General features: G+C 46.8%; 1 protein-coding gene across 2 annotated transcripts; it reads left to right on the top strand.

Annotated features, from left to right (window-relative positions):
* LOC102455659 (somatomedin-B and thrombospondin type-1 domain-containing protein-like) lies at nt 1-27440 on the top strand. 2 transcript variants are annotated; one of them, XM_006132261.5, is made up of 5 exons: nt 10-487; nt 15605-15799; nt 18932-19010; nt 22339-22515; nt 26087-27440. In XM_006132261.5, the coding sequence occupies exons 1-5, from the start codon at nt 118-120 to the stop codon at nt 26202-26204; spliced, it is 939 nt and encodes a 312-aa protein (XP_006132323.3). In that variant the 5' UTR covers nt 10-117; the 3' UTR covers nt 26205-27440. The 2 variants fall into 2 exon arrangements, with proteins under 2 accessions (XP_075757343.2, XP_006132323.3); XM_075901228.2 differs by lacking the exon at nt 22339-22515 and having other exon boundaries at nt 1-487.

Genomic DNA, 27440 nt, shown 5'->3' with positions numbered 1-27440 from the left:
CGAGTCCTGCCCCGGGCTCTGGGTGGAAGGCAGCAGCAGCAGCAGGGGGCGCACGTGGCCAGGGGGCGGGCGCGGAGCGGGGGGCTCTCGGGTCCCGCCCGGCCTGGGGGCGGTGGGATGCGGCCCCTCCCCGCAGCTCTGCCCGGGGCGAGGCGGCCGAGTGGAGCAGCTGCTGGCCCCGCCTCCCCCCAGCGCTCACCCGGCTCCGCCGCGGCAGCACCTGGCCGCCGCTCCCCACGCGGTGCCCCGGCGGCAGCGGCCATGGCTCGGGGTCCCGGCTGGGTGGCGGCCGCGCTGCTGCTGCTGCTGCTGCGGGCGCCCGGGGCGGAGACCGGCTGCGCCGAGTTGGGGCGCTGCTGCCGGGGCCGAGACCTGGCTTGTGTCAGCACCGGCTGGAGACCGGACCGATCGCACGGCGCCTGCTACTGCGACCAGGCGTGTGCCCGCACCATGGACTGCTGCCACGACTACCCGCAGGCCTGCCCAGGTGGGTGAGCGCCCGGCCTGATCCGGACAGACCCCGCGGTGCTGAGCAGTCAGCACCCATCAGTCACTTGGAAGCAGTCCAGCACCCGTGGGTGCCGTGGGGAGGTGCCACCCCCTAGGCGAGGCTGTGAGCACCCACGTGCGGGAGAAGTGGGGAGGGGGGGGCATGTAGAGTAGCCAGGGGCCTCCTCAGGGCTTGGCTTAATGTTTCACCAATTTGGGACTTGTGCTGCTGGTCCCATCTGAAAGATGCAAAGTGGCCCGGGGTGTTCAGTGGCAGCCAGAGCACAATGCGTTTCCTAGCCTGGTGTAAACTCCTGGCAGTTTCCCTTGCACGGCCCCTCCTCCCTTTCTGCTGTTCAGGAATGCCAAAGGGAGTTGAAGGGACATACACAACTGGAGAAGAAATGAAGTCCATTAAAAAAATGGCTTCACAGCAGTTTGAAAACCCACACCTGCCCTCAGTCCAGTCCCCTTGTGGGTTGAGTGGCAGGTGTGTGACCCCCGTGAATGTCTTATGTTCTAAAGCATTTCACCTGGTTCCTGGGTATGACCTCCACACCAAGAACAGAGGGAACTAACTGTAGGAGAAAAACCAAAAGAGACGGTCACAAATGTACACAGTCCACAGACTGGTGGTCTCACATCTCCTCCAGTTACAGGCATTGTTTGTAATGAGTAGGTAAAACAGTTTGAGGTAAGTTTGTTGTCCTCCGGATTAGGCTCATTTGACCTTCAGCACATATCAGGAGGCTATTCAGATGTGGTTTATTATTTGAATGCCATAGTATCTGGGCACCACTACAGATATTAATTCAGCCCCAGAAATATCTGTGAAATAAGGAAGTAATAACTCCATTTTACAGAGAGGGAAACTGAGGCACACTGGATTAAATGGCTTGCTATCAAGGTCTCACAGGAAGTCTGTAATAGAAATGGGAAAAGAACCCAGGTCTCCTGAATCCCAATCCTGTGCTTAAATCACAAAAGCAGCTTTCCTCTCATGAATGAATTGCTAACTGTAGAACTAGAACCTCTGCTTGAGTAAATCACTGGGGCTCCCCAGAAATCAGAACACTCTCAACAGGGCCATCCCTAGGGAGGTGTGGGGCACAGGGCAATCCCCCTACCCCTTCCCTTGCTCTCTCCCCACCCCTTCCACTAAACCCCACCCCTTGCTTTACACCCACTCTGCACCCACTCCATCCCTTCCCCTACACTCCATCTTTGCTTGTCCTCACTTTACCCCACCCCTGCTCCACCTTTTCCCGCCCCTGCTCTGCTTCCTTCTGCCTACATTGCACACCTTCTCTAGTGCCCTCTCCCCCAAAGAGATATGGCCCTGGTGATTGCCAGGGGGCTGGTGCTGGGGAGCAGCAGCAGGGTTTGCCCCCCCTCACTCACTGAGGTGGTATGGGAGCCATGGGAAGTGGTGCGACCCAGTAGCCCGCTCTCCTCTGCTGCCCATCTCCTAACTGGCCCACTCCACTTTGCGGTGGTGGTGGTAAGCAGAGCCCCCTGGTCTCAGCCTGCTCTGCTTTGCTCCCCCAAGCCACATTGCTCCTGCTGCCATGGTGAGTGCCGTGTGGCCCGACCTCTGCTGCTGTCCCATGCCAGGTCCCTGAGGTAATTCCTCAGACCATCCTGAGCCCTGTGGGCTAAACTCAGTATGCGGGACTGTCCTGTTCATAGGATGGTTGGGGGGGGGGCACAGCGGGGCTCCCCCAAAGCGCAGGGATAGATGAGATGGCGCTGACTTTCAAACTGTACATGTCTGGTCTGGGTTCGTGCTGGGATTTGAGCCGTCTGGACCACGAGCCCGTGGGCAGCTGTGTGTTTCATGTTGCTGTACAGTGCAGAACTGGAGGGGAGTGGAACAGGCAGTAAAACACTTTAGAGCAAAGTGCAAATCTTTAATCAGGGAGGTAACTTTTTCCAGAGATTGTCGCAATCACCTTCCTGTTTCCCACAATTTCCTCATAGCCTCATGCCCTCAGATAACATTCTTAGATGGCCTCGTCATGTTTTCTATATTTTCTCCTCCGTTTGGCTCTGCTCTAGCAAAGTTTTGCCTCATGCAGACAGAAAGTTCCCTGTGGGAAGTGACTTTGTTTAACCCGTTTTAAACGGAATTTAATGCTGGGAAATGGGGCTGGGTTGGCAGTTCTGGAGACGGAAAACTCCGGTGCCCCCATGGATTCCAACAATGCAGACTACATCCTCATTGTTTCAGCCCTGACCTGGAGGGTTTAAAACCAGCGATGAGGGAAGAGCTGTCACCTTTTGACTTGGCTCCTCTGGGCTGAGGCTGCCAGTGAAGAGGGCCCATGCTGTTGGTGCTAGAAGTCATGATGGTTTTCAGTGAGGTGGGAACAGGTCCACTGGGGATTGAACAGTTTCACATGCGGGGAGTATTTGAAGTGTAGACACGTCATAATTCCCAGGAACTATGCCCTAGAGTAGCACCAACACTGGTAGCTGCTGCAGTTGCACCATGGACATGCAGCCCAGCAGCATCTGTATAGCCGAAGGGGGCACATATAGTCCTAGTGGTGTGTATGTTTAGCATGCATGGCAGCTCATGATCCTCGATGCCTGTGGGAAGGGTGAGGTGTGTATGAACAAATATCTTGGAAGAAAGTTGCAGTCAGGGTGGGTATTTTTTCCCTTTTCTTTTCTGCAAGAAGTAGTTACTCCAGAGCAGAAGTGGGGAACCTAAGGCCCGGCCCTGGCTTGCTGGATCTGGCCCCTGAGGGTTGGGACTCCCCCCTAACATTGGAAGCCTGCGCTGGTACTCCAGCCCCCCCCGTCCTCACCATCTCTTCCATGGAGCTGGAGCACACAAAAACTACTAGCCTGGTCCCCCCTAGGGCCTGGTGTGCAAATGGAATTTGGGGAGTGTCTTTCTCCTCAGTCGGAGGCCACTTTTTTTTCTTTTTGCTTCTCACTTGGGTGTGGCCCCCAGCTGATTTTTTTCTGTGGTCAGTGGCCCCCAACCTTTTCCCCACCTCGACTCTAGAGAGTCAGAAAGTGTGCTTGGAAGGTCATTCCTTCTGAGCTGTTCAGTGCAGGAGGGGAGATGAGACTCCACCACCCACTGAGACTCCACCACCCACAGCCCTCAAGGAGCTGATACAGGAGGTATCTGAGCCTCTAGCTGGAAAAGCATGGGAGACAGGAGAGATTCCAGAGAACTGGAAAAGGGCAAATATAGTGCCCATCTATAAAAAGGGAAATAAGAATAACCCAGGAAACTACAGACCAGTTAAACTTCTGTGCCAGGGAAGATAATGGTGCAAGTAATTAAGGAAATCATCTGTAAACACTTGGAAAGTGGCAATGTAATAGGGAACAGCCAGCATGGATTTGTAAAGAACAAATCATGTCAAACCAATCTGATAGCTTTCTTTAATAGGATAGCGAGTCTTGTGGATAAGGGAGAAGTGGTGGATGTGGTATACCTAGTCTTTAGTAAGGCGTTTGATACGGTCTCGCATGATATTCTTATCAATAAACTAGGTAAATACAACTTAGATGGGGCTACTATAAGGTGGGTGCATAACTGGCTGGATAACCGTACTCAGAGAGTAGTTATTAACGGTTCACAATCCTGCTGGAAAGGCATAACAAGTGGGGTTCCACAGGGGTCTGTTCTGGGACCGGCTCTGTTCAATATCTTCATCAACGATTTAGATATTGGTATAGAAAATACGCTTATTAAGTTTGCAGATGATACCAACCTGGGAGGGGTTGTGACTAATCTGGAGGATAGGGTCATAATTCAAAATGACCTGGACAAACTGGAGAAATGGTCTGAGGTAAATAGGATGAAATTTAATAAAGACAAATGCAAAGTGCTCCACTTAGGAAGGAACAATCAGTTTCATACATACAGAATGAGAAGCGACTGTCTGGGAATGAGTATGGCAGAAAGGGATCTAGGGGTTATAGTGGACCACAAGTTGAATATGAGTCAGCAGTGTGATGCTGTTGTAAAGAAAGCAAACATGATTCTGGGATGCATTAACAGGTGTGTTGTGAGCAAGACACAAGAGTCATTTGTCCGCTCTACTCTGCATTGGTTAGGCCTCAGGTGGAGTATTGTGTCCAGTTCTGGGCATCGCATTTCAAGAAAGATGTGGAGAAATTGGAGAGGGTCCAGAGAAGAGCAACGAGAATGATTAAAGGTCTAGAGAACATGACCTATGAGGGAAGACTGAAGGAATTGGATTTGTTTAGTTTAGAAAAGAGAAGATTGAGGGGGGATGTGGCGAAGTCGGGCCCCCCCGGTCAGCGGCCCCGCTGCCGGGCCCCCCTTTCGCCTATACCCCTCACCCACAGTCTCGGCTCCCCGAGTCCTGAGCCTCCTGTCCTGGCCCGGGGTCGGTGGCCGCCCCGCTTGGGCGTGCGCCCAGCCCGCGGGCTCGGGCGGGCCCCCCGCTCTCCGCCCCGCTCACGACCCCGCGGCGGGGGTTGGTCCTCCGCCAGGCTCGACCTTCGGTCCGCTCGGGGTGCAGGGCGCGTGGCCGTCCGTCTGCGGCCGCAATCCTCCTGGCCCCCGGCTGGGGAGTCTCGTTGCCCAGGGCAAGGGCTGCGCGGGTCCGGTCTCCCTCCTCCGTCCCGCTGGCTCCTCCGGCTCCGCTCTCCTGGCTGCCTGCCAAGGGAAAGTGAATGCCGGCAGCCTCTTGTCCTTCCGGCCCCTCCCCTTTTTGAGCCGGCACGCCAGGGGCGTGCCGCTCGCCCTGGCGTCTCCCATCCGCCTCCTCCTGGGTCCCGCCGCCCGCCGTGCCCGGCGCGCCTGCGGCTGCGCGCCCCCGCTCCTCTCCCCGTGAGCTTTCCACCGGGCTCCGCTCCGCTGCGCCGCTCGGCGCCTCTCCGGGGGAGGGGCTGTCAGTGCGGGGAGCTTCTTCCCCGTCACAGGGGACATGATAGCAGTTTTCAGATATCTAAAAGAGAAAACTTGTTCATCTTGGCCTCTGAGGATAGAACAAGAAGCAATGGGCTTAATCTGCAGCAAGGGAGGTTTAGGTTGGACATTAGGAAAAAGTTCCTAACTGTCAGGGTGATCAAACACTGGAATAAATTGCCCAGGGAGGTTGTGGAATCTCCATCTGTGGAGATATTTAAGAGTAGGTTAGATAAATGTCTATCAGGGATGGTCTAGACAGTATTTGGTCCTGCCGCGAGGGCAGGGGACTGGACTCGATGACCTCTCGAGGTCCCTCCCAGTCCTAGTATTCTATGATTCTATGAGTATTGTTGGCTTGAGGAGACTCAACATAGGGCTGCTAGGTTTTAGGAACTGCCTCTCGGAGTTGTCATTCTCTATCACCAGTGCTGTCTGCAGGGAAATCATTGCAGGGAAATGCTTAGAGACCTCTGTGCCATTGGACTAGCCATTTCCCAGACACATAATAGAATGACATTCCCTGTCCCTAAGCACTTGCACTCTAGGTAAAGGAGCAATTTCTGAGAGTGAGGTGACAGGGGAGGAACCACGTGAGGATTACCAGTTGTGTGCCCTCCCTCTGGGGCATTTGGCATTGGCCACTGTTGGCAGACAGGATACTGGACTAGATGGACCTTTGGTCTGACACAGTATGGCCGTTCTTATGAGAAGGCAACAAAATATTCAGCTCATCTCGCAGTGCTGCTGCAGGAAGGAAAGCACCTGACAAGTTGGCTGACTGGGACAGTGAATAAACCTCTAAGGCTTTGACTACACTTAAAAGTTTAAAGCGCTGTAAAAGGAAAGTGTGGCCACTGTACAAGCACTGGGAAACAGATGTCCCCGTGCTCTATGAAAACCACCTCCACGAGGGGAGTAGTTAATGGTGTTGGAATCACAGCCGCTCCCAGTACTGGAGGCTGGTTCACACTGCTGCTTTATGAGCACTGTAACTTGCTGCATTCAGGGGGTGTTTTTTCACAGCCCTGAGCCAGATAATTCCAGTGCCGTTTAGGGATGTGAGCAGGGCCGGATTAAGACCTTTAGAGGCCCTAAGCACTGAAAAAATTATGGTGCCCCCCCCCATATGTAATTCAAAGTAAAAACAATACTATACCGTAAAATCTCATTATTTTTTGGTGCCCCTGCTTTGCTGGTGCCCTAAGGACGTGCTTAGCCTGCCTATTGGGTAATCCAGCTCTGGATGTGAAAGATTAGTTGACACAGTATCAGAAAGAGGCAGCAAGAGGGAGGGAAGTGGAGGAAATGCTTCAAAGCAGCAGCGCCGTGTGAAGCCCATGGCCAGACCCTTTGCACATGGCGTTTCAAAATAGCAGTGCTGCATGGAGCCCAGGTTTGCCACTTTGAAACACCACATGGAGACCCCACGCTCCATGCAACGCTGCTGCTTTGAAACGCCGGGGGGAGCACGGGGCCAGTGCTCCCCACAGCGCTTTTGACTTTGAAGTGTAGCAACTGTTGCTGCACTTCAAATTTGGAGGCACCCTTATCGACTAATTGAATAGTTGATGCAAATTGCATCGACTATTTGATTAGCCAGTTAATTTAAATTTAACATCCCTAGCGCTGTAAAGTGCCAGTGTAGACTTAGCCAAATGATTTAGTTATACCTGTGCTGGTGTAGATCTCGCCTAGACCACAGGAAAGCTTTTCCCACCAATAAAGCTGCCACCTCTTACAAAGGTGGATTAACTAAGTTCCCGGGAAAAGCTCTTGCCATTGGTTTAGAGCAGTGTTTCTCAAAATGGTCCATGGATCCACTCTGAGAAACTTGCTAACTGGCCACTTCCCTTTATTTCCTTACCGGCTCCGCAGCCACAGAGCCTCACGGCTCCTATTGGCTCTGGTTCACCGTTTGCAGCCAAGGGGAACTGCGGGAAGTGGTGTGAGCCAGGCTGCTGCTTCCCGCAGCTCCCCTTGGCTGCAAATGGTGAACCGGAGCCAAAGGGAGCCATGATGCTCCATGGCTGCCGAGCCAATAAATAAACAGGAGCGGCCAGTTAGCAGGTTTCTCAGAGTGGATCTGTGGACCACTTTGAGAAACACTGGTTTAGAGCATCTTCATTAAAGGGCTACAGCAGTGCAGCCATGCCAATGCAATTATTTAAGGGAGGACCTGCTGCTGATGTCCTGGGTTAAAAGGACTACAGAGAGCAAACAGCCTCCCCCAAACCTCTTGCTCCTCCCCTATTTAAAAAACACGTGCTTTTCTTAGGTTATATCTTCCCCACAGGCCTCCTTGGAAGACATGATGACTGAAGCCGAAGATTTCTCAGTCTGAGAAATATTAACTAGCACAGTTTTCTTCCTGATTGTGCATCTAAAACCTAATTAGAGAGAAAGTGAATGAAGTAATATTTTTTGAATGCACCAATTTCTGTTGGTGCAAGAGGTCAGCTTTGAAGTTATGCAGAGCTCTTCTTCAGGTCTGGGAAAGGGTGACTCAGTGTTGTAGCTAAATGTAAAGTGGAATGGCTCTTAAGCATTTAGAGACCATTCTAGGTGAAGTGAACAGTTAACACCTCTACAGTTATATAGGGCATATGAGGTATAGTGGGTTGTCAGTTTCTATAATGAGCCCTGAATCCAATGTCTTTATTAAAGGCATGTCTTCATTGCCGCAGAAATCGACACTGCGGCGGTCAGTCTTCTGGCTTCAATTTAGCCAGTCTAGTTAAGACCCACTACATTGAACGCTGAGGGTGCCCCCATCGATTGTGGTTTTCCTTGCATTTGCGAGGCATTAGGGAAGTCAACAGGAGCATTTCTCCTGTCGATCTCCAGCTGTGGGGAAAGCGCCGACACTTGGCTTAAGGTATGTCGACTCCAGCTGTATTATTTACATAGCTGGAATTGCGACAGACTTTCGGCTGTACTGTAGACCTGTCCTAAGAGCATAATTCTTAGTATCTAACCAAATTTTGAATTTACGCTCCTTGGCTTATATTTTGAAGGTGCTGCACAGGTTTCCTGAGCACTGAGAGATCACACATGGAGTGATCATGTCTACTCACAGATGACAGATTTTTGTGTCTCGTCATTTTTCTCCCTGAGCTCGTTTGAGAGCATAGAACATAGTTCCTTTACCCACATAGTTGTTATTAGGATATTTAGTGTACTGAGTAAGAGACACCTTGTGTTGTGATAGGCATGTGTAGGACTTAAGGATCTTGAAAGGCATGTTGTGGGGGGTGTTGATTATTGTAGCAGTGGAGATAATATATCTTCAGGTTTTGCATTTGTTGTTCTGGCAGGGTCTGGTGTACTTGCTTCCAATGATGAGTTTGTGGACTTCAAACAACCCACAATCTCACAAAAAGGGTATTGGGAAAGGTTTCTTTCAGGATGTGGTCCCCAAAATCCCATAATTGACTGTGAATCCTGTTCCCTCTCAGGTGCCACTCCCAATGTTGGTTTGATTGAGCAGCTGATCCAATGTTTTGGCTTTGGAATACTTGATCTATGTAACCTATGCGATTCCATTACTGTTACCTGTCCTCCCTTGCCCTTTGTTTCCATTAAGTTGTGAATTCTTTGGAGCAGGGGTTTGTCTTTTCTGAAATGTTTCTGTAGCCTCTAACATAATGGGTTTTTGAACATGATTGGAGCCTTCAGACATTACTGTAATCCAAATAATACTTGTTACATAACACTCCAAGTTTCCCAGTTGACTTTAGAGTCTTCCTCTCAAAAATGAGGAATGATAACAGCTGAATGTCTTGTGTGTATAAAACTAGGGAGGGGCGGGGGAGAGGAGAAACTTTCTCAAGCATAATAAAATATAAAAGGCAAATACAATTTTCTCCCTTTGAAGGTCACTTTTGCAAACGTTGCTAATGTTTGAGCAAACCACTTGTTATGAATATTACCTGTTGATTGTTTATTCATCATAATAGTACTGTATTCTGAAGCAGTACCATCTAGTGGCATATTGTAGGTATAACAATGCACTAGCCACAAACTTATGTCCAAAATTACATGGTTGTTTTCTGTATACTGATATCTTTGCACAAAGTTATTTCTTATGGTTCATTTCTATTGGATGCAAGGAATTCAGATATATTTGGTATTGAATCATATCAGTAGACTGTTTCCAACAGATTCTCCCCCCCCACCACTACAGACTTACTTTATCCAAGTAGTATTAAAATGAAATATTTAAAGTGTGGTATTAATATCTGAAGCCAAACTTGGCTCAAAGAGCGGGTGATTGTGAAGAGAATTAATTTGAGGATTAATGTTGGCTGTTATACAAGCCAGTGAACATTTAGGATTGATTGCTGTGCATTGCTGCATCTTCAGAGCAGCATCTCATTTATTTCGCTCATTAATGCTAATTACTGATACAGGTTGGACCTCCCTTGTCCAGCAGCCTCGGGACCTGAGTGGTCCCTAATGAGGGGTATGCTGGATCAGGGGAGGTCCCTCCCAACATGGCCCATGCCATCCTGCTCCCCCTGGCTAGGACTCCAGCCTAGGCCCACTGTTGCCTGCCCGGCCATGGCTGCCGCTGGGGTTGGAGCTCCATAGCTAGGGATAGAGCTCCCTGGCTTCGGCTAGGGCTGGAGCTCCACAGCCTGTGCTGCCATCCTGCACTCAAGCGCTGCTGCTGGGGCCAGAGTTCTGCAGCTGCCATTGCTGGGCCCCTGCTACCGTCTGACCGCAGGGGCCAGAGGTCCCTTCTGCGCCACCCACTCCTCCATGCCCTGCGCCCTGGCACCCGGGTGAGTCTCCACGCCTCCCCGCCACTCCTGCCCTGCGGCCCCACTTCCCTATTCCTGGGCTCTGTGGTCCAGGAGAATGCTAGTTAAGGGAGGTACAACCTGTATTGAAGTAGGGTTTCACAGTGAAGGGTTCAGATATGTTTATATTACAGGTGGTGCCTCAGTATTTTTTAAGTTTTTGCTAGGGAAATGGGAACATCCCCTGTAACATTCTAAAGACAACAAAAACAGCATTTTTCAAATAAAGTTAATTCAATAATTAAAGATTATCTGAGTTTTACTGGAGAAGAAACTGAGGCACTGTGACTTGTTCAAGGATATGTGCCAAGAGCTTAGAGTTGTGAAGTGTTTTACACCCCAAACTCTTCATGGATTTGAATAAGAGATGAGACCACTGACACTTCTCAAGATTGGGTCTCAGCTTCAAGGCAGAGCTCTGATTATTACTCAGGAGTTCACATTTGATCATGTCATCGTTATTATATTGGAAGTTTAAATTTCTGAACATAATTTTGACAGAGTCCTGTCCATGGAGGTGGGGGCCAGGGCTGGAACTGATGAGAGATTCTTGTGATGATGTCTTGTCTGCTCTGGTCTAGTGATCTACAGTGGCGCCTTCTTTGAGGAATAAAATCACAATACATTTCAAAAGAGCCCTGAGGACAAGTGGCAACCTCAGCAGAGATGTCAAGATTGGAAGGGAAGTGGTGATTAAAAATGGAGTAGCGGTGAGGAACTTGCTGATGATTTCAAACTATGGAGATGTTGAAAAAAAATAGAATCAGGCAACCAAAAAAAGGAAAAAAGGCAGAGGGGAGTGATTTAGTGAGCAGAGTGTGGGAACTGGACTTGAGACTTGTTCTTGAAGGGCGGATTGTCCTTTCTCTGTGATTTCCGTTTCCCCATCAGTAACATGGAGGTGATGTATTTCCCCTATCCTTAAGCTTAGTTCATTCACATTTGCAAAGTCCTTTGAAACCCGAATGTGGGCAGTTCAGATGCACTGGTGTTTGTTTTATTTTATTCACCAAAATGAAACATTTGTCTGCAGTCTCTCCTATATCCCAGTGAAAGGCAAGAGGGATGTGAAAGCCAAAGGCAGTGGGTATAATATAAAAGAGGTGGGGGAGGCACAGTCTAAGAAGCAATTGGCCTAAAGCGAAAGTGTAAATTTAGAGATGATATAAGGAGAACTTTTGTATGGGTGAGAACTATTGAACTGTAGAAAAGCTGCCAAGAGAAAGGGGTTGAGGCAGCGTTAGTAGAAACATCCATCAGCAGGTCAGAAAACTCTCTCAAAAAAACAACGCATCAGATGTGATACTTTTAAAACCTTTCTTTCTTGTTTCAAAGTACAGTAAATAAGAAGAAAGAACAGTAAATAAAATTAAATGGTCTGTTCATCTAGGCTATGTCTACACTGCAGCTCTTTTCTGGGATACCAGAGGTATTCCGGAAAAGCTATGCCGCATCCAAGGAACACGTCTGCTTTTCCGAAAATTTTTTTTCAGAAAAGCGGACATATTCTTTCGCCATCCCTGAAAACCTCGTGGTATGAGGAAGACGTGATCTGCTGAAAGAGGAGGTTTTTCCCAAATTTGGCGCTGTGTAGCTGTGCCAAATTTTGGAAAAGCCTCTTCTGAAAGAAAAACAAAAAAAGATACGCAAATTGCAGTTTGCAAATTGTGTGTCTTTTTCCGATTTTTCTTTGTAGTGTAGACACAGCCCTAGTGTCTACATACAGATGTATGGTAGAAACAGAAATAAGAGGGAAATAATATTAGCATGTAAAAATAATAAATAGCTCTTATATATTGCTTTTCATCTGTTGATGTCAAAGCACTTAAGACAGTATCATTTGTCCCATTTTACAGATGGGGAAACTGAGGCACAGAGCGGGGCGATGGCTTTGCTAAGGACACAACAGCTAGCTTGTGGCAGAGCTGGGACTAGAACCCAGGATTCCTGAGTCCCACTCCAGGGCTGTCCCCCTTAGTGCATCAGTTTTTAAACTTGGGTTGCAGGCCTGCCTGGGTAGGCTGCTAGTGGGCCTGCATGCAGGGCCAGTCCACAACATTTTGGCATCTGAGGCAGGGAGCTCAAATGACCCCCCCATGCCACCTTTTCTCCTCCCTGCCTGTTATGTCTCTTGTGCCCTCCTTCCTCCAGCACAGCACTCCACCATCTCTTGCATCTAGAGCAGAGATAATACATATGCACCAGCAGCAGACACACATTTCTACACTCTGGGTCCTAGTAGCGCCCTCCTCCCCGCACAGTCTGGCACCTGAGGCATTCGCCTCATGGTAAGGCCAGCCCTGCTGCAACGCCTTGTTTATTCAAGTGTCTTTAGTCTTGAAGCCTCACAGCTCCCGTTGGTTGTGGGTGCCATTTCCACAAAGTGATGTGACTATGGATGCTTGAATAAACAAAGTGTTGCGGCCTGCCATGGCTTACCCCGATGGGTCTGCGACCCAAGTTTGAAAACCGGTGCCTTAGTGTCCTGCCTCTGAGGATCTCAAATTACTCTACAAATGATGAATTTTCACTATATAGCAGCTTACGGGATGGGTAACTGCCACCAGGTGGATGAGAGACCCTGGGGAAGATGGAACCCTTGGTTCTTCTGCCTACATTTTTCCCAAATTAGCAGTAACAGAGACAATGGAAAATGTAAACATTCACTGAATAAACCCAGAAATGCTGCTTTTTCTAAAAGAAGAAAGGCAGAACAGGAACTAATGGCTGCAAGTCAAAGAATCATAGAATACTAGAACTGGAAGGGACTTTGAGAGGTCAAGTCCAGTCCCCCATTCTCATGGCAAGACCAAGCACCATCTATCCAACCTGCTCTTAAATATCTCCAGTGATGGATAATCCACAACCTCCCTAGGCAATTTATTCCAGTGTTTAACCACCCTGACAGTTTGGAAGTTTTTCCTGATATCCAACCTAAACCTCCTTTGCTGCAAATTAAGCCTATTGATTCTTGTCCTATCCTCAGAGGCCAAGGAGAACAATTTTTCTCCCTCCTCCTTGGAACACCCTTTTTAAATACTTGAAAACCGCTATCATGTCTCCTCTCAGTCTTCTCTTTTCTAAACGAAACAAACCCAGTTATTCCAGTCTTTCCTCATAGGTCATGTTTTCTAGAGCTTTAATCATTTTTGTTGCTCTTCTCTGGACCTTCTCCAGTTTCTCCACATCTTTCTTAAAATGTGGTGCCCAGAACTGGACACAATACTCTAATTGAGGCCTAATCAGTACTAGGGATGTGAACGATTAATCAGCTATCTGATAAGCATTTGCTTATTGGATAGTCGACAGGCTAGTCGACTAGTTGCTCCCCCCCTTGCTGTCTCTATCAGGAAGAGACAGCAAGGCGGGGAAGAAGAGAGGTCACTTCAAAGCAGCAGTGCCATGTGGAGCCAGGGGTCAGACTTCAACAGCTAGGGCTGTTGCTACACTTCAAAGGTGGAAGCGCCCTATTGACTAATCGAATAGTCGAAGCAAAATGCATTGACTATTTGATTAGTCAGTTACTTGACATTTAACTTCCCTAATCAGGACAGAGTAGAGGGGAAGAATGACTTCTCTTGTCTTGGTCACAACACTCCTGTTAATACATCCCAGAATCATGTTTGCTTTTTTGCAACAGTGTCACACTATTGACTCTCATTTGGTACACTATGACCCCTAAATCCCTTTCAGTAGGACTCCTGCCTAGACAATCACTTCCTATTCTGTATATGTGAAACTGATTGTTCCCTCCTAAGTGGAGTACTTTGCATTTGTCCTTATTAAACTTCATCCTATTTGCCTCAGACCATTTCTTTAGTTTGTCCAGATAATTTTGACTCTATCCTCCAAAGCACTTGCAACTCCTCGCAGCTTGGTATCATCTGCAAACTAATAATCGTACTCTCTATGCCATCATCAAAATTGTTGTGAAGATGTTGAACAGAACAGGTCCCAAAACAGACTCCTGTGGGACCCCTTCTGGCATGATTGTGAACCATTAATATCTACTCTCTGAGAGCGGTTATCCAGCCATTCATGCACCCACCTTATAGCAGCCCCATCTAAGTTGTATTTGCCCAGTTTATTGATAAGAATATCATGCGAGACCAAATCAAATGCCTTACTAAAGTCTAGGTATACCACGTCCACCACTTCTCCCTTATCTACAAGACTTGTTATCCTATCAAAGAAAGCTATCAGATTGGTTTGACATGATTTGGTCTTTACAAATCCATGCTGGCTGTTAACTATCACCTTATTATCTTCAAGATGTTTGCAGATGAATTCCTTAGTTACTTGCTCCATTATCTTCCCTGGCACAGAAGTTAAACTGGCTGGTCTGTAGTTTCCTGTGTTTTCCTTATTTCCCTTTTTATAGATGGGCACTATATTTGTCCTTTTCCAGTTGATACCAAATCCAAATGAGATATTTGACACAATTTTTTACCAAGAGGACGGCTAACAATTGGAACAAAATTACACAGGGAAGCACTGGATTCTTGATGTTTTCAAATGATGCCTGAATGACTTTCTGAAATAAATGCTTTAGCCAGACCCAAATAATTAGGCTTACTGCAGGGGTAAGTGGATGAAATTTAATGCTCTGTGATAAAGAGAAGATTGGACTAGATATCTAATGGTTCCCTGCTGGCTTTAAACTCTATAATTTATTTTTTTTAAAAGATCAAATATTAGTGAAAAATGTTTTTGTTCTGTTTACCCCCAGGGCACACAACACATAGCAAATACACATGGTCCATGACTTCAGCTTCAACACAGCCAGAGTGTGTGCGTGTCTCGGGGCTGAGCATGGTATTAGGATGAGAAAGTGGCTTATTGGTGTGAGAAGGGAAACAAGCCACTCAAAACATTGCTAGATAGTGGGAGAGATTCTACTGCTGTTTATCAAGCACCATATGATGTCTGAATTAAGGATCTGTTGGCTTGTCTACATTAGGGATGTTTGCATGGCTGTAGTTACACCATTACAACCCTCCCAGGTCAGTTGTGCTGCACCAGAGAATATAAAAGGGTCTTACACTAATGGAACATACTCTGATTTCAAATTGGACTAAGCGTAGGCTTCTTTTTACAGCAGTGCTTCCATAGAGATTTGCTGCAGCATGGCAACATGGGTGCAAAACTTCCTAACACAGATCAGCCTGAGTTGCTGAAACTTCCTCCAGGGTCAAGTACTTCCCCATAATTAGTGCATGGGGCCTTCCACCATTGGGAAGTGGCCCGGGCAACTGAATATGGCAGGTGGTCTTGGTTGGCTACAAACTCAGCATCCTACTACTTTAGTTGGGGAGAGGCTGCTATGCTGAACCGAGCCAGAGATCCCAGGAAGTGCAGCGTGCATGATTTCTGCAGCCTACATGGTTGTTTCTCACCCTACTCCCAGAGGTGCCCTGTGCTGTATCTGAGTGGAGCAACTGGAGCAGCTGTGCAGAGCCTTGTCAGGCAACGTACCGAGTTCGGAGGAGATATGTCGTGCAGGAGCCTAGAAATGGAGGCGAGACGTGTCCTCCTCTGGAGGAGAAGGCTGGATGCGTGGAGTACTGGAACCAGCAAGGAGCTGAGTGCAAACAGTCCCTTAGTAAGTACATTGAAAACACAACGGCTACGTCTACACTGGCCCCTAATCATGGAAAAGCTATGCAAAAGAGGTAAGTCAGGATAGGGAAATCCGTGGGGGATTTAAATATCCCCCGCGGATTTAAATAAACATGTCCGCCGCTTTTTTTCCGGCTTGGAGAAAAGCCGGAAAAAAAGCGTCTAGACTGGCGCGATCCTCCGGAATAAAGCCCTTTTCCGGAGGATCTCTTATTCCTACTGAGGCCAGTGTAGACAGGCAACATGAATTTCTTGCACAAGAAAGCCCTATGGCTAAAATGGTCATCAGAGCTTTCTTGTGCAAGAGAGCATCTACGCTGGCATGGATGCTCTTGCACAAAAGCACATCTCTTGTGCAAAGGTACAGGCCAGTGTAGACGCTCTCTTCTGGAAGAGTTTTTGCACAAGAACTCTTCTGCAATAGAGTTCTTGCACAAAATCATGCCACTGTAGACGTAGCCTAGGGATCTGATTCTGAGCTAATTTATGGATATAAATCTGGAGTAATTCCTGTGAAATTAATTGGAAAAATTCTTGCAAGCAGGAGGGAATATTTGCCTTAGGTATGGAGCAGTATATTTATAAATCAGCTACAAAGGTCATGTAGGAATGGCACCCATCAGAGGAAAGGTAACACCAGACTCCAATCCAGTTTCTCTTTTGGTTTGGACACTGCATGTTAGTTTCGGATGTAAATCTGGAGTGAAACCTGGTTTCATCTCAAATACATCGACATTCCAGTAGCTCCACTGATGCTTCAGATTTTTTTGTTGGCGTCTCTGGGACCAGAATCTGGCCTTGACTTTTTTACTCACTTGGATTTATGAATTCAGGGTTATTTTAAATCAGCTTTCTCAAACCTGCTGATAGTTGGTATTAAATTAACCATGATTTTGTTCTCCTTTGGTTGCCACTGCTTTAATCAAATTAAAAAATAAATAAATACAAATTTGTAAGCCGCCTCAAATATTTTAAATAGAGAGGTGGGGTAAAAATATTTTAAATAAAAAAAAAAAATAAGCAACCATCCTTTCTCAGGGTATGTCTACACTACAGCACTAATTCGAACTAACTTAATTCGAATTAGTTAATTCGAACTAAGCTAATTTGAACTAGTGCATCTAGACCTAAAAACTAGTTCGAATTAGCATTTTGCTAATTCGAACTAGCATGTCCACATTGAGTGGACCCTGAACCGAGGTTAAAGATGGCCGGAAGCAGTGCTGACAGGGCATCAGGTTAGGACTTAGAGCGTGGAGCTGCTGTCTCAGGCTAGCCGAGGGCTGTGCTTAAAGGGACCCTACTCTCACCCCGGACAGACAGTTCTCAGGGGTTCCCCGCTTGCAAGCAGTCCTGGCTTGGAGTGCCCTGAGTGCCCACACTCGGCACATCACAGCACTCGGCCATCAGCCTGGATGCACTTGCCGCAGGCTGCCATTCGGGGTGCGGGTCAATCGGGGCGCTGCAGGAGAGCTTCCACCCCGAGCAACCCGCAGAGCCACCCCAGTCCTCCCCATTGGGGGCTCGTACCCCATTCCTCCCTCACCTCCTTCCACTTACCCCACCCTAACCCCCCTTCCTAATGTACAAAATAAAGGACATGTGTGTTCAAAACCAGAAACTCTCTTTATTGAACAAAACTCAGGGAAACTGGGAAAAGGAGGTGGGAGAGGGGAAGAGAGAGGGTGGGAGAGGGGAGGGCAACTAAAATGATCAGGGGTTTGGAACAGGTCCTATATGAAGAGAGGCTAAAGAGACTGGGACTTTTCAGCTTAGAAAAGAGGAGACAGAGGGGGGATATGATAGAGGTCTATAAAAGCATGAGTGGTGTGGAGAGGGTGCATAAAGAAAAGTTCTTCATTAGTTCCCATAATAGAAGGACTAGAGGACACCAAATGAAATGAATGGGTAGCAGGCTTCAAACTAACAACGGAAAGTTGTTCTTCACAAAGCAAATAGTCAACCTGTGGAACTCCTTGCTGCAGGAGGCTGTGAAGGCTAGAACTAGAACAGAGTTTAAAGAGAAGTGAGATAAAGTCATGGAGGTTGGGTCCATGGAGTGGTATTAGCCAGGGGGTAGAAATGGTGTCCCTGGCCTCTGTTTGTGGAAGGCTGGAGATGGATGGCACGAGACAAATGGCTTGGTCATTGTTTTCGGTCCATCCCCTCCAGGATACCTAGTGTTGGCTGCTGTCGGCAGACAGGCTACTGGGCTAGATGGACCTTTGGTCTGACCCAGTACGGCCATTCTAAGCTCAGGGCTCAGGGTCGGTGGGTCTCACTGGACCACCTTGATTTTCATTCAAACCTGCTCCTGGGTGGCCAGGCTGGCAGCTATCCTGCCCTAGATGGCCACTTTCCTGTGCCTAGTGCGGAGGTCATGGATGAGGTTCACGATGTCCGCACTAGACCAGGCGGGCGCCCGCCTGTTGCGGACCTGGGCAGGCTCCCGGGAGCCGCCAGCCTGATCCCGGGAAGAGGCGGAGGGCTGGGTGGCAGCGGGTGGCTGGCTCGAGCCGTGCCAGGTGCAGGGTCTACTGGCTGGGTGCTGGCAGGCTTGCACCTGGCACGGGCACCGTAGCCAGCCTGTGCCCCTTTAAGGGCTCCGGGGCCGGGAGGGGGGCAGAAGAGTTTCCCTGGTGGTGCCCAGAGTGGCCACCAGGGAAAGCTGGGAAGGGCTAGCCTCCCACTAGTTCGAATTAAGTGGCTACACAGCCCTTAATTCGAACTAGTTAATTCAAACTAGGCGTTAGTCCTCGTGGAATGAGGTTTACCTAGTTTGAATTAAGCGCTCGGCTAGTTCGAATTAAGTTCGAACTGGCGGTTCGCGTGTGTAGCGCCTGTCAAAGTTAATTCGAACTAACGTCTGTTAGTTCGAATTAACTTTGTAGTGTAGACATACCCTCAGGTAGTAAAAAGAGATGAATATAAATTTCTCTCCAATCAAATACTGGATATTCACTAATAATACAGAATTGTCTTTGATTTTCTGCCAAAGTAAAAATTATGTGCTGTTAAAGACCATCAAAGCCCTGATCTTTACTGTTTGACAGGCACAAATGGCCTTAGTGCAGTAGTGTCACTTGCTACGTGTGCTGTTTCTTTTTGTGCACAGTTCCGGCATTAATAACCACAGGAGGTTATGGGAAAGCAAGGAAAAAGAGAGCTGCATCCAAGGAAAACGAAGGAGCGGGGTAAGTACGGGGCTGAGTGCTACAGGGTAATCACACATCCTACATTTTTTCTCATTGGCTTCAGTGTGTCCAGGATTGCCCCCAGGGTCTGTTCTTATCAGAGCAAATGTTCAACAGGATGAAGGCGTCTAATCTGTATCTGCACTGATTGCTAAGTCTGCTCTGTGACTGAGCCCAAGCCCTTTCTGATCCATATACAAATGAGGACCCAACTTCTGTGGCCTGGGTACGGGGGTGGGTCAAAATGTGAGTTCCACAATGACATTTTGCATTGTGGCCACAGGTCAAACCTTAGACCCAAGTCAGAAGGTTTGTGTGATGCAGTACGAACCCATTAGCATGGTTGTGAGACCCACAGGATCTGTAAGTGTGAACCCAGGTTTATAATTTAGTGTGGATACCGAAGTGTGAGCTTGGAAATAGTGGTAAGTCCAGGTCCCACAAACCCTTAAATCCTGATTCCAGTGCAACACCAGCTTCACAACATAGAGGTCTTGACTCTGCTTGGAGAGTAAACTCATGGAGGTCAGTGGGGCTTCACAGCTGTAAAACTGGTTGTAGCTATTTAATGTAGTTGCTATTTAGAATATCATACGCAAAGATTAGTCATTTCAGCCTGTTCCTTTGACCTGTTTCTCTCTGTGTACAGTGCCTTTTTTTCCCATCATGTGGACTTGCTGGCGGGGTGGCTCTCAGTCTTGCTTTGTCTTTGCTTTTTTAAATTGTGCCAGGAATAGACTTCCAGCATAGACCGTGGCCTAAATATTCAGAAAAATGTGCTTGTGTATGCACTGTTACTGGGGCTGCACACAGTCATAGTTCTCTGAATAAATCAATTACTGACATAGGAACTCATTATCTCAACCATATAGGCCCTTGATGCCTATTAATTGCTGTCAAAGACAAGTGCATTTGTGAACCCCTTGGTTTTTTTCCCATATGTATCTGTTTGTTTGTGTTTCTTGTTCACGGTTTAGCATTGATCTTTAGTTTTATAATGGGGTGGCCATTTACAGTGTGAACCATAATTATCCTCAGCATTAAAGGAAAAGCATGGTCTGTGGAGATTCCAGCTCCAGCATGCTGAGTCTCTAGTCTTTGTGAGCAGCACCTTTATATTAAAGATGAAGTCTGGTGCATCTGCCTGCATTTTATGCAAATTAGCTTTGACGTTGGGGATTCTGGTAACTGGGGACCAGCAGAGTAGAGTTTTGGTGTCCCTGCTGCGTAGGAGGCAGGTTATTGTACTAATCGATTAGGTTGCACCAAGAGCTGGAGGGAGATTCAGCTAATGTGTTTGGCCCCCTTAAGCTCCTGCCTCAAGTTCCCCTCCAGTGTCACATTTACATAGTGCAGTTACTGGCAAGTGTTGAGGTTCTGCTTCAGGCTCTGATTTGCACTAAGGATGTTAAGTAGCGTGTATTTCACTAATTGAATAGTTGATGCATATTTGTATTTTCTATTCGATTAGTCAATAGGGCGGTGCTGCCCCTTTGAAATGCCACCACGGCTACAGCACAAAAAAAGTAGGCCCATCCTCCTCATTTGCAGAGCCGTACAGCAACTTTCACCACTCCGTTTCCTGCTGGTAGGTGAGTGGTGGTGGTCGGTTCTGGTGGGCTGCTGCCCCTGTTGTGCTCTGATTGGAGTTGGGTGCATTGAGGTTGTCCCTACTGGGACAGCCTTACTGTGGCCCTGGTTCCCACTCTGGCAGAAGGCTGCATGGCCCATATGGTGGGTGGCTGCCCCAGCTTTCTCTGGCTAGAGCTGGGGTATGGTGAGGTTGTCCCTGCCGGTTCCCTCTGAAACAATGCACAGCACAGGGTGATGTGGCACAAACCTCATATTACAAAGGAGCAACAGCCCATATCCAGTGGTCCTCTCATATTCTACAGTAGCCAGCTACATTAAAAGGTCCTAGCTTAAATACAGTGGCAGGGCCTCTTCCCTGGCCTGGCCTCAGTGTGGCTCAGCATAAGTGACTGAACAAAGGTTTATTTTTTCCTTCACATGGGCATCTCTCCAGTATACAGAACTGGGCTGACGGCAACAGTGCAATAAATTGGACCACTGGCTTTTATCACAAAATCTACAGAAAGAGTTTGGTCCTATTGTGCTATCATTTAAAAGCAAAGCTGCCCATTAAAATCAATGCTGAGATCTATTTAAAAGTCCATGGCAAGATATAGCCTGAAAGTAACTCAAAAGAACCAAACCCTTGTTCACATAAATCAGAAATGGAAAGCAAAATCAAGGAGTCCGAGGAGTGCTGAGGAGCGACTTTCAACAAAATATTTCACAAATGGGGCATAATCCTAGACTGCTGAGAAAACATCCAATTTCTGCAGCGGATGAAGAAAGGATCACTTTTCCAGGAGAGACTGTATATACTCTTTTGCATATCAAAAGACACCATATGGCGCCTGAAAATTTTCCATTAATTTAAAGTCATCCACCTTGTTAATTATCACTTGTGTTAGTATTCTTTTTTCCATAACATTTAAAAATATATATAAAAGATATTTGTTAGTAACTAGTGGGTACCACAGTGACACACATCCAAAGAAGTGCACACGACCTCAATATTGGAGCACAAGACAAAACTCACTCCGCTAACCGATGGAAAATCTTAGAGGGGACACTAGGCCATACCCATAATAAGTGGATATGTGGCTAACTAAAATCATGCCAGACCACAGATGTTGCCAGACCAGAGTTTGCTGGACTAGAGAGATTCAACATGTACGGTGAAAGAATATTATGAGATTTCTTGGTTTCCACTGAAGAATTACCATAAATAATCCAAACTGGGCAGTATGGTTCAATGGTCAGGGCTCTGTCCTGGGAATCAACAGATCTAAGTTCTATGTCTAGAGCTGCCATTTACTTGCTGTGTATCATTGATCAAGAACTTAATGCCTCTGTTTCTCTGTTTATAAAAAGGGGCATCATTCATACTTACCCTCCTTTGAGAAACACTTTGGTATCTGTGGGTCGAAAGCACTTAGATTAGAGCTGAGTGTTGTAATGCAGCCTAACTCACTGGAATAAATGCATATGGTTTTATGATGCACGTCCCTATTTTAAACATGGTCTTTGTTCGACCATTCTGCTCTGGGTCTCTAGGTCGCTGGTAGGTTTGTAACGCAGCTGTAGATCTAGCTGGGACTGTCATTTCTGCTGCAGCTTCAGGGGGTAGCGGAGTTAGTCTGTAACTGGAAAAACTTAAAAAACAACAAATAGTCCCGCAGCACCTTAGAGACTATCAAAACATGTAGATGGTATCATGAGCTTTTGTGGGCACAACCCACTTCTTTTTCTGCTGCAGGTATTGTGTCGAATTCCAGCTCATGGCCATCACAGAAGGCTGTTTGCAGGGAAACAGTTCCTATACTCAGTGGATGCAGTATCTCAGCAAAGGGCACACAGTCTGTGTGGAGTGCCAGCATCCAGCTCTGGATTCCAAAAGCCTGCACTGCTCTGGGGATGGCAGTGGAAGCAAAAAGTAAGAGCCCTGAATCCTGCTTTGTTAGTGTGTTTTTATGTTGGATTTTTCCTCCTCCTTGAGCTGCTTGGAGAGATTTGTCCCAGTTTAATAATACCCTGTGCTCACCTTGCACTGTATGTCTTCAGAGCTCTGTGCATATGTTAAGTGATCCTCATTGCACACTGTAAGTTAGATTGGTGATATTATAATCATTATTTTACAGGAGAGCGAGACTGAGATGAAAAGTCTGAGCCAAGGTTGCGTGGTGAGCCAGTGGCGGAGGCAGGATGAGAACTCAGTCTGCTAAATCGCACTGCCTCCTAATTTTAAGTAGCACAGTCATGATTTTTTTAAAGGCTCTCCTGTCATCTGGCCCAGTTGAATAGTCCTCCCACTGGCCAGCAAATAAAATCAAATCCATTTGCTGGCTGTCGCTGCTGTAAGAACAATGGGGAGGACCTATGGCTCATCTAAGCCTGTCCTGTGTTTCCAAAAGTGACCCAAACTGGGTGGTTCAGAGTATTGTATATCTGCCTCATCCCCTGCAATGTAAGCTTTGGTACTGAGGACTGGTAGCTAGTGTAACTGGAAATCAAAAAGTATCTCTGCATTATAGCACCTTTTACTGAGGAATCTCAAATTGCTTCTGCAAGTACTAACTGTGTTGTACAGATGGGCCAAAGGAGAGGAGAAGGGATTTACCCATGGCCACGCAGTCAGTGGAGGAATAGAGTTCTGATGCGCCACTCTTCTGCTGTAACCATTATACCACACTGCTCCTCCACTTTTCTCTCACTCAGTTCTCTTCATAATTATGTCTATCTAACAGGTGCAATTTAATTTTGTTTGTAACTTATTTAAAAAACCCACAAGGGAACTGCAAGGCAGTCTAGCACTAGAAATGGCAGGCCGGGGGGGGGGGGGCGGGGGGGGAAGGTTCCTATAGCTCACTTTAATATTGAAATGAATAGGTTTGTTTTAAATACTAACCATAAACAAGGATTATGAGTCTTGAAAACATGCTATATATTACCCACCCACTACTACTGCCAGTAATAGCCTTTTTAGGTAGAGGCTGCCCATGGCTTTTAATGAGAACAAGTCATGTTAGATTATTTTCCTCCCCCTCTTCCCCTGCTTGTTAAGTATGAAGGTTGCAAAGATCTTTAGATAAAGAGCAGTGAACCCAACTGATGCTGCCAGAGGAGTCTAAAAAGTGTAATAAAATGTAAAAGCTTGAAATAATGTAGTTTTTTGGTGGAAACCCTAGGACCAGAAAGGAACATCAGACAAGGTGAAATGAAAAATATCTGCAGCCCACAGTTTCCTTCCAAGGGATATGGAAAGAGACCCTTCCTCCTTTACCAGGCACTCTGGTGAATAGCATGATCTACACTGATAGCTTTATAGAACGGAGTGAAATTTTTTGAACAAATTATTCAAAGAAAAATATGGTTTTGGGTTGACAAGAACAATTGGCACATTTGGGACAAACTCAGTGAATAGATTGTCGGGGGAAGAAATCCAAAAAAACCCTTAAGTGTTTCATTTCAGTACTTCTGGTTGCCATCAAAGATTGTCTCTGTTAAAAATAAAAATGTAGCTTTCCTGAGATGTTAGAGTCGAGTGAATAATTGATTTTTTTGCATAGATGGCCAAACAAACAAAAAAGTTGTTTTGGGTCAAATTCAATATTTAGTTCAACCCAAAATTACTTGTTTGTGTTACCTCTTTTGTTTTCAGGTGCTTTTTAATTTTTTAAGAAAGGTTGCTAAATTTCTAAATAAAGCGGAGTTAAAAGGAAAAAAGTCAAAATGTTTCATTTCAAAAGTATTGAAATGAAACACTTCAATTTTTTGGATTTTTTTCCCCAGACAAAACTATTCACTGAGTTTGACCCAATAGTTCCAGTCAACCCAAAACCACATTTTTCTGTGTCAATCTAGCACCTTCCATCAGCCCTACGATCACTGTACCTTTTCTGACTATGGCTAAATTTCAAGCTTCCCGTCTGTCTGGCCAGCACCTTTTGTGCCAGTACTAAGGGTATACGCCTAGAAGAGAACTAGGGTGCGAGTCCCAGGGATCATAGGCAGTGGTGAGTGGCAGCACAGGCTGGCTGTACTGAGTACCGGCCTGTCTGAACCCTTTGGGTGTGTACTTGGCATGGTGACCTTGTGCTGCTGCTGCCCAGGCTGCCGTGGCTTCGCTGCTCTTTTTAGCAAGCAAGTATATCTAATAATGTGAGTTGGGACTCGCAAAGGCTATGTCTGTACCAGCAGTTCTCCAACTATGGGTTGGGACCTCACTCTTTGGTGACTCCATTTTAATGGAGTCACCAGGACTGGCTTAGATTTGCCAGGGCCTCGGGTTGAAGCTGAATGCACACTTTAGCATTGGTCAACGGGGCTCAGGTTATAGGCCTCTTGCCTGGGGCTGAAGTCCTGGGGCTGTAGCTTTGGTCCCTGTACCTGGGGTGGTGGGACTCAGGCTTTGTCCCCCTACCTGGGGCAGTGGGGCATGGGCAGGTTCAGGTTTCGGTTCCCCCTTCTATGGTCATGTAGTAATTTTTATCCTCAGAAGGGGGTTATGGTGCAATGAAATTTGAGAACCCCTGATCTACACATAGGGGTAAGTATTTTAAAACATTTGTTTAAATGGAACATTTATCTAGTCAGTTCAGGATACACACATCCAGTAACTTGCTGGGAACATTCAGAAACTGGGAAAAAATAGTTCAGAAGGTGATGGTGATGTTTTAACTTTCCTGCTTAACAAACAGACCAGTACTGTATGGCTCTATGTAGCACAACATGTACATGTTCAATGTCTGTAGGGGACAATGGGAGCTCTGTCCAAGAAAGGGCAGGATACCGAAGGAGCTAGACAATTTTTTTTGCACAAAACATTTTTGGCAATGCCAGAATATTTCATGAATTCCTTGAAGATTTCACCACTTTGTTTTGATTGGAAACCTAAAAATAAAAAACAAATCAAAACATTTCATTTTGCCATTTTTAAAACACAAACATTTGTGTTTTTCTTGTTTGAAATGTTTTGTTCAATTAATATTTTTAAAGACTAAAAATATTCAAAATTGAAACAAAACATTTTGTTTGAGCAGTAACAAATTAAAAAAAAATCTCTCCATCACTCAATTGCCAGTGAACCAAAAAATCCATTCTTCACAGGGGTCTGGTAGAGGCTGGCGACTGTGGATTGATGAGGTGATTTTTGTCTGTGGCTTGCAACTTATCAAATGCTTCAGTACAAGAGGACAAATTGTGATCTTATTTTACACTGATGTTACCCCATTGGTATCTGTAGAGTTGATCCAATTTACATCCGTGTGAGATCAGAATCAGGCCCAGTGGGTGCAAACTGATGTCAGAGACGGAAGCATCAGGATTTACTGGCTGAATTCAAACTATGGCTGTGCGATTGGCTGCTTCTCCGGAGCAGCCAGCTTCCTGTCCAGCAGCCTTGCTGGAACCCGTGTCAATGATGGCACATGATGCACTTAGCTGCTGTCCTTGAAGGAATTAATGCACTAATCCCTTTCCTCCCACTTTTGCCTTGTTCCTTCCAGGAACCAGCTGCTGCACTGGCAGGCCATGGGGAATCCCTGGTGCAGAGGAACCTGGAGGAGAGTTCGCCAGCTGGACACTTGTTCCTGTCCTTCTGTTCACAGCTTCTTGTTCATCTGACTCTTCGGAACTGGCCTTCGCGCCCCTGAGCCTAAGTCATGTGATCATGGTTTGGCATGAAGTTTGAAAGTAACAGCCCCAGCTGACCTTCTGATCAGTCAGTAAAGCCCCTCATGGACTGCTTCACCTGCCGAAGCTGAAGCTAAAACCCCTTCATATCCACCCACACTCTGGGCTTGTTATGTCGTGGGGAGTTTCAGAGTATAGGAAGAAATCAGTGGAAAGGCAGAGAGCTGGAGTAGGTGCAAGTGTCCATTTTATTGCATAGCACAAAACTCACTAGAACAAGCCCAGACTAGCTGGGCTGACCCCAGTGACCTACTCAGTTACCATAACAACAAGATCTATATCTACAACCCAATATACAACAGGGCTCTCTGAAGAAGACTGGCTGACCAAGTCACTTTGTCTCTGTCCCCACGCTTCCTTCGATGAACGTCCTGAGCTTCAGAGCAGCCATGCTGACCTTGACCATGTCAGTTGTCTTCTCTTCTTCCAAGTCCCTCCTTCCCTGAGACTTGCCAGTGAGAGCCCACCAAATACAAGAATTCAAAAAAGAATTAACATATGTGTATTGTTAAAAAACCCAGCTAAGCAGCCAGCCAGAGACATGCAAAATGAGTCTGTTCAAACTGCCTTCTGTCCATATTGATAATAACCCATTGTCTGGAGGGCTAGCACCTCCCTCCCCCTCATGGTTTTGTTATTGAATGTGGGGTTCTTGGTCTCACATAAGGGCCAATTTTGTACCTCTTGAAATTTGGGGCAAAGCTCTGATTGCCTTCAATGAGAGAAGGTTTGTGTCCTTAGGGCTGATCCTGAAGGGTGCTTGGTGCCTTTTAGGTGTTATTGGGCACTCTGTTCACATTTAGGTATGTATTTATGAATGGGTTTAGATGACAGGGTTGCTTGCAGAAGCAAGGGGCTGGACTTGTTGACTCAGTCCTTTCAGTCCTATGTGGGTTTATGGCAAAGTTTCCATTTCAGGGTCAGGCCTGTTGAACTCAGTGGGAGCTGAGGCTTCCATAGAGCTTGGAGTCCTTTGATTTCAGGCTTCAAGGAAGATGCACCATGTTATATTAACTATCTGTGGAGCACTTAGAACACCTCTGGGGTGCATCTCATATCACGGTTCCGTTTTCTTTGCACATTGAACTGTTTGAAGTATTTTCTTTATAATCAGTTTTGAAGCTTTCCTGTAGTGAATAAAGAGAATCTGGAGACATTTGAACAGTG

The sequence above is a fragment of the Pelodiscus sinensis genome, chromosome 17 (assembly GCF_052426305.1).
Source record: "Pelodiscus sinensis isolate ZL-2025 chromosome 17, ASM5242630v1, whole genome shotgun sequence".
NCBI lineage: Eukaryota > Metazoa > Chordata > Testudines > Trionychidae > Pelodiscus > Pelodiscus sinensis.
The sequence above is the reverse complement of the archived record's forward strand: the minus strand, read 5'-3'. Positions and strand labels throughout refer to the sequence as shown.